This window comes from Phaenicophaeus curvirostris, chromosome 4 (assembly GCF_032191515.1).
Source record: "Phaenicophaeus curvirostris isolate KB17595 chromosome 4, BPBGC_Pcur_1.0, whole genome shotgun sequence".
NCBI lineage: Eukaryota > Metazoa > Chordata > Aves > Cuculiformes > Cuculidae > Phaenicophaeus > Phaenicophaeus curvirostris.
The window spans coordinates 58,824,828-58,832,141 of NC_091395.1; the positions used below are offsets into that span (position 1 = coordinate 58,824,828).

Below are 7,314 nucleotides of genomic sequence, written 5' to 3' on the forward strand. Positions count from 1 at the left end.
GTATGGTGATCCTGGAGAGGTCAGGGTCACCAGGTTGCTTAAGGAGGGGTGAGTTGACTCAGGTCAGATTGTTAGGGCTTGTTATAGAATAGGAAAATTTGCTGCTGTTGTCTTCCTCTCCTCTGCCCCCAGCACTGGGGAGTTCATGAATAGCTGTAGTAAAATCTTAATGATTTAACTGAAGAGGGGAAGGACAAATGCATGTGCCTATGTGCCCGCTTGCATTAATTTGTTTAGAGTTAGCAGATATTACATTCTATAGGAACTTGTGTAAATGTGTTCATCATAGGGTATCCCATAAAATATCCAATGCATCTTTAACTGAATTACGGTTTTGTTTGTTTGTTTCAGGGTTGTTCCCTGTGGATCTGTACAAACAGTGAATAACTACACTTTTAAAGGCTTTATGTCACATGCAAATGACTATCCCTGTGCTTACCTCAATGCTGCCTCAGCAATTGGAATTAAAAAGCAAGATGTAGATGTATTCCTGAAAAGACTTGACAAGTGTTTGAAGACTTCTAGAAAAGAAGTGAAGAAAGAAAAAAATGTAAATGAAATAAGTAATGCTAATACAGGCACAGAGCAACTTGAAGACTGAAAGATACAGGTTTAGTAGTATGGGAAGATACACTTTTTTTTGAAGTATGTCAGGTTTGTATTGGGGGGTAGCATTGTGAATCTGCAGTGCAGAAAATTTATTCCTGATCTGTAAACAATAACAAAAAATTGGATGAAATTCAGCTTTCAGGGAAGTAGGTGATACTCTCTCCAAGACAGAAGGCTGGACACAAGTGTTCTGCAGCATATAAATGTACTTAATATCTGCCGAAGTAAAGCTTTACATTCATAAAGACATTGAGCTGGCCCTTCAGTCCATGGGGGGCTATTTGGACCAGTGTTCAGCAAATCTCAGAATGCTTATTGAAATGTTTTTGATTAACAAAATTTTCTGTGGCAGTGATTGAATTCCTTTTTGGGTATAGTATAGACTGTCCAGCAAGAAATGTTTTGCTGCTCAAGATATCTCTTTTCCCATCAGTATGCTGGCCACTTCTAATTTTTTTTTTTTAAGATTTGCATAAGCATTGGGATAGCTTTTACTAAATACGGTGTTAAAACTGCTTGAGGAAATGATAGTGTTGGAGTAGCAGTGGTCTTCAGATGTTCTTACCTCTTATGAGCTGCTTGGAACAAAGTATCTCTCAGTGGCAAAGGAAAACCCAGAATAGCTCACATCTTGTCAGTACTCGGCTCTTGAAAATGTTTGCGTAGTTCAGCAACCCAAAGAATTTTAAGAATGAAAGCAAGAGGTTGTGGAGTGGAGAGGTACAGTTTTCTTTTCTTCTTCTTTTGGTTTTTTTTTTCCCCCTTAGTCCATTTCATCTTTTCTGTGATAGGGCAGTCAGGCCAAAGACCCACTGAAAAGGAGGAAAGCCTTGTGGGATTAGTGCAGCAGTTTCAAGAGCCAGTGAGACCTGAGGGTTTTTTGCATTTTCAGTTCGTTGTTGTTAAAATTTATAAGGCTTCTGTTTCTGAAGTGTCTCTTGCTGTTCGCGTTATTGCTTCTGTGACTGCGTGCAGTTGCTGATTTGAATTCATTAAGCAAACAATAGATACAGAATCTATTCTTGAAACAAAGGTTCCATGTCACCTGAGTGACAGCGCTGCACATTGCGTAACTTTGTTATTCTTAAATGCAGTTACTACATTACACTGCATTTATGTCCTTTACTGTATAAAGTGAGCTTATGTTCAAGTCATTTCCTTTGCCTGTAATGTCATAATACTTGGGACGCCACAGTTAACAAGTTCTAAATGTCAGGAATTATTCTAGTTACTTTGTTTTGTAGGATCTGAGACATGTATCTGAGTCCTCTGTAAATTACTTAATCAAAATAGCAGCGCTTCTAAAGGATCCAGCGTGTTCAAATGGATTGATACAAGAGGTGATGTTAGTATGTGGAAGTGAATGCTAATTATCACGAAGGTCCTCTCACTAAGTGAGGTCCATTGTATCTTGAGCTTCCATTGAACTGCTGCTTCTATGTTGTTATTGCTTCAGTTACAGGTTAGATTGATTAAAGCTTGTGACGATATGGCTCCCCGAACTGCAGTCACTGTTATTTGCTGTACAAACGCTTCCTAGGAGAAATGTATTACAACTTGAGCACTGTGTCCTTGTAGCTATAAGGAGATGTAAATTTATTTTCTTTCTCTTTTTTTCTTATTGAAAGTGTGCTGTACTTCAGATTTTGCAGGCAGTAAAACTCTTCCACAACCTTGGGAGCCAAAGCTCTGCAGCTCCCTGCCTCAGTACTCTCTGTATTGAAGCAGACAAGGCCTCAGTGATACCTTTTTTCCTGTATTTTTATTTTGCTGTGTCGTGCCTGAACCAGTACAAATTATTGATTTAGATGGCTTGTCACAGAATGTGAACAGTGGAACTGTTGTTACAAAGGTTTAAGAAGGTGCATGGTAGCAGCTAAATAAGCTTTTGATGAATAATATCCTGAAACTGATTAAAGGAAACAGTTGCCTTCTCTGGGAGGAAGAAACCTCTGCTTTTTATGGTCTCCTAATAAATTGTCTGCTGCAATTGTCACTTCTACTATAGATTGAGCTGCTTTCTGAGATAGTGCTTTTCCCATCTTTGAAATGTTTTCCTTTCAAAATTAAAGCTGAAATTTTCAACAAATCTCTATAAGTAAGTATCCAGGGAAAGAATTAAGTGGTTTGTTCTGCTTTTGACCCTTTAAACCCTTTTTATTTACAAAGACATATTAAGATGATAACTTTAATTGAGAAAAACCCCAAAACTTTTGTGTCAGTGAAGTTCTTCACAAATCTTAGTGATGCCACTTGAAGTCAGGAAATATAAAATATTTTTTTAAGGATAGAGCATTTTATTATGTCACTGTAAATATAATCCAAATTGAAGTAGTACAAAAGGCAATATGCTTTCAAGTAAATGGAGGAGACTTTGTTATTTATGGTGCATTTGGAAAAGGACTTTCAGAAAATGATAAAAAGTATTCTTCAAGGAAGAGTATAAATCACTTATTCTCTGTTTACTAGTATCTGTAATAGAGGAGTGAAATAATACTGAAACATGCACCCATAAGCAGAGTTTTTGTTTCCTTTGTATAACAGATCTGGGGAGATTTCATGGCTATGTCAGGTTTCACCCCCTAAAAGTAATACTGTGAGAGATGTGATACAGGTTTGTCGCACTATGCAGAGTAAAACAAATACATTAACAATTGCCTTCTATGAAGATCTTTCTAAGATTGTACAGCGAAGTAAGAAGCTTCTTAACTTAATTAACTGTGCGGCCCTTTTCCTAATCTCCACACAGGCACATTGCACTAACAACTTCCACATACCTCAAAAATCCGCAGGGTTCAGCTGGCTGTTTCCAGCATCCACATTACTAGTGACACGTCTAGGAAGACTGTGTGGGCTTCAGAACATACCTGAGGATCACACAGCCAGAACTCTTTGTAGAATCACTAAGAACAGATGCCCATTTAGTAAGGCTATCTCTCAGCTTCTATTTATATAGCTACCTATCTCTATCACCTTCTAGGTCACAGCATGTGATTACCAGTCATGAAATAGGAATGAGCAAGCGCTTGTAATATTCCAGAAGAGATGAGGTTTCAGAAAGAAGTTTAGGAGGTTACAATTCTTGCTGCCTAGTCTGCTGCTCTGCCAAAAGTGACTGCCTTGTAGTAGAGGTAGCAAAGTGATCTGTCTGCTTGCCAGCTATGACAATTCTTACAGTGTATGAACAAATACTGAAACTGAGCATTGCAAGTATGAGAAGCAGTGGCTGTAGAGCTAGCGCATTTCTCGCTTGGCTTCACCCATATTCTGTGGGTTCATGCTTACTGAAGACAACTGAGACAGAAGTGCATTGCTGCAGTATGAATCCCCAAAGTGACTTTCCTCCCTTATGGTGCCTGTAGCTGTTCAATGAGATGCTTTTCTTTCCCTCTGATATTACATCTTATGCTGTCTGGATCTATATAGGTGAAAGAAATTAAGGAGCAGATGGACGTGCCTCATTAAGATAGCACTGGGATAATATAGTGCAAGCAAACTGGTGCTGAATGACCCATCTCACAGGCCCACTCCTAGTTTACTTGTTTGGTAGTATCTGTGGTAATGAACAAAACTAAAGACTGTTTGAGTAATAATATGGCCTATTCACACTTTGTTCATAACGATTGCCTAAGATGCAAAGCAAATAAAATCTACCAGCTGCAGCAAATTCTCTTGAGCCTAAGAAAGCAAAATTGTAATGTTGCAAATGTAAATGCTGGCATTGCAGCTTAATACACATATAAACCAAGCAATCTATATTGTGCGATCATCATTTTTTAAGAAAGGCTGGAGCCCAGAGACTAGCAAATGTTCTCATCTGCAGTGTATCAGCAATTCTCAGTCTTCAGCTGCTGTCTAGATAATAATTCTAATTGAAGAATCATTACATGAATCCGTATGTGAATGATAGATGGGCTCCAGCCTTTTGTTCATGATGCTTTAAAAACTGAGTTGCTATTTTCACTTTTATGAGAGGTGATTAGATTGCTGTTTCCCCCCCTTTTTTTTTCAAATGCAACATTTTAATCAACCTGGTCTGACAGGATTTGGAATCTGAAGGAAAAACAATTTCTGGAGCTGACAGTTTTTTTAAACAATAGCTACTTTAAAGGCTTGAATTGGTTACAAAGTGACTCTCCATAGAAAGAACCTTTGTTCAAATGTTTTTAATTCAGAAACCAGTGCTTGAAAAATTGTGCTCTGTAATAACTGTTTTTCATGTATTATACTTTTTTCCCTCAATGATAACAGCATACACTTTAGTATAGTTTAATAATTCTTTTTAAAAATCATAGTTAAAAAGGCATTTGCTGTGTCACTCATCAAGCATCTGTCATATCAAAGAACTAATAATATATTTATCTTGATGGATAAGCTTCAATGTTCTGGACTGAGTTCAGTGTAACTGGACCAAGCTTTCAGTACTTCTTTGGGGATTCTAAAGTCAAGTTCACGATATAATTAAGATTGGTTTGATAATTATATCTGCTGCTGAACAAGGGTCTTTCATCATACCATATTTCAACTAAATTTTTTAATGTAGCATCAAAGCTGGTCTAGTTCAGAAGCTGAATTGCATTCTTAACATGGATGGTGAAATTTAATTTGCCTTTAGATCCTAGATTCAAATCCAGGCTGTGTCAGCTACAGCAAAATTATAACTGCCTTACTTTAACCTAATGCGAATAGAAAGAATATAGTGGTTTCAGCTGGGTGCTACCTTTCCTATTACTTGTTCTCGAAGAGCCACGGACATTAGGCTGCCATCCTAAACTTAGTGCTGGTTGGGAGCAGGGGTGGAATCATAGAATCATAGAATAACCAGGTTGGAAGAGACCCACCGGATCATCGAGTCCAACCATTCCTATCAAACACTAAACCATGACCCTTAGCACCCCGTCCACCCGTGCCTTAAACACCTCCAGGGAAGGTGACTCAACCACCTCCATGGGCAGCCTGTTCCAGTGCCCAATGACCCTTTCTGTGAAGAATTTTTTCCTAACGTCCAGCCTAAATCTCCCCTGGTGGAGCTTGAGGCCATTCCCTCTTGTCCTGTCCCCTGTCACTTGGGAGAAGAGGCCAGCACCCTCCTCTCTACAACGTCCTTTCAGGTAGTTGTAGAGAGCAATGAGGTCTCCCCTCAGCCTCCTCTTCTCCAGGCTAAACAACCCCAGCTCTCTCAGCCATTCCTCATAAGGCCTGTTCTCCAGCCCCTTCACCAGCTTTGTTGCTCTTCTCTGGACTCGCTCCAGAGTCTCAACATCCTTCTTGTGGTGAGGGGCCCAGAACTGAACACAGGATTCGAGGAGCGGTCTCACCAGTGCCGAGTACAGAGGGAGAATAACCTCCCTGGACCTGCTGGTCACACCGTTTCTGATACAAGCCAAGATGCCATTGGCCTTCTTGGCCACCTGGGCACACTGCTGGCTCATGTTCAGTCAGCTGTCAACCAACACCCCCAGGTCCCTCTCCTCCAGGCAGCTTTCTAGACAGACTTCTCCTAGTCTGTAGCACTGCACAGGGTTGTTGTGCCCCAAGTGCAGGACCCGGCACTTGGTCTTGTTAAACCTCATGCCATTGGTCTCAGCCCAGCGGTCCAGCCTGTTCAGATCCCTTTGCAGAGCCTCCTGACCCTCCAGCAGATCAACACTTCCACCCAGCTTAGTGTCGTCCGCAAACTTGCTAAGGGTGCACTCGATGCCTTCATCCAAGTTATGGATAAAGACATTGAACAGGGCTGGACCCAGCACTGAGCCCTGGGGAACCCCACTTGTCACTGGCCTCCAGCTGGATTTCACACCATTTCCCACCACTCTCTGGGCCCGGCCAGCCAACCAGTTTTCCACCCAGGAGAGTGTGCGCCTGTCCAGGCCAGAGGCTGACAGTTTCCGAAGCAGAATGCTGTGAGAAACTGTGTCAAAGGCTTTACTGAAGTCCAGGAAGACCCCATCCACAGCCTTTCCCTCATCCAGCAGCTGAGTCACTTTGTCATAGAAGGCGATCAGGTGGAAGTGGTTCGGCACAAGTAACATGACAGCAACAGTGATGTGTGCGTTATTAATCTTTCTTTAGGCACCCCAAGCAGGAACACAGCCCTTCATTGGAGATTTTAAGACAAATGTGGTGTTTCTACTGATCACTTCTCTCCAAAAGCTCCTGTTTCTCAGGTGCATTTTTTTGTATTCAAAGGGTACCAGAAGAGCACATGGTCACATTACTGAGAAAAGGAACAAGGTCTCCAACATTTTTGAAGGTTTCTAGATTGGTTATGTGTGTTTGGCTTTTGCTATGCATAAAGTTCATATTGATGTGTAAACTCTTTTAAAGAAGTGTTTGCAGCCCTGCCTTCAGTTTCACGGTGGAAACTGAAGTCAGTGCAGTGACTCCTCTGTAGGCGCTGGCGGGGTGTATGGCTCCAGCACTGCAGCTGACCCATCCCTCTAACACAGCAGCAAGGTCCCACTACAGGGGAAAGCATTCCTGCTTTGGTTTTATGCTGGACTTCCAAGCAGATCGGACAAGTAGAATGGGTTTGCCGACACCAGTACTGTTGAGCAGTTAGTTAATCCCATAACTAGTCTTTCTGGAGCCAGAGGAACTGCTGATGGAGGAGTGCTTAGTTTGACCTGTAGCATGTAAAACAAGGAATGTAGCTGCTGAGGGAAGAAAAATTTATCAAGTGTAACAAAAGAGAAAAAAACCTGC

At 41.1% G+C, this 7,314-nt stretch overlaps 1 protein-coding gene across 4 annotated transcripts in view; it reads left to right on the top strand.

Annotated features, from left to right (window-relative positions):
• Window positions 1-7,314, top strand: part of SEPSECS (Sep (O-phosphoserine) tRNA:Sec (selenocysteine) tRNA synthase) — a 30,168-nt gene extending 22,854 nt beyond the window's left edge. For 2 of the 4 annotated variants that reach the window (XM_069856222.1, XM_069856225.1), the window contains 2 exons: window positions 352-5,405; window positions 6,615-7,314. In XM_069856222.1, the coding sequence (XP_069712323.1) occupies window positions 352-601 (250 nt within the window). In that variant the 3' untranslated portion in view covers window positions 602-5,405; window positions 6,615-7,314. The remainder of the gene's footprint in view (window positions 1-351; window positions 5,406-6,614) is intronic. The other 2 variants (XM_069856223.1, XM_069856224.1) reach the window with 2 other exon arrangements.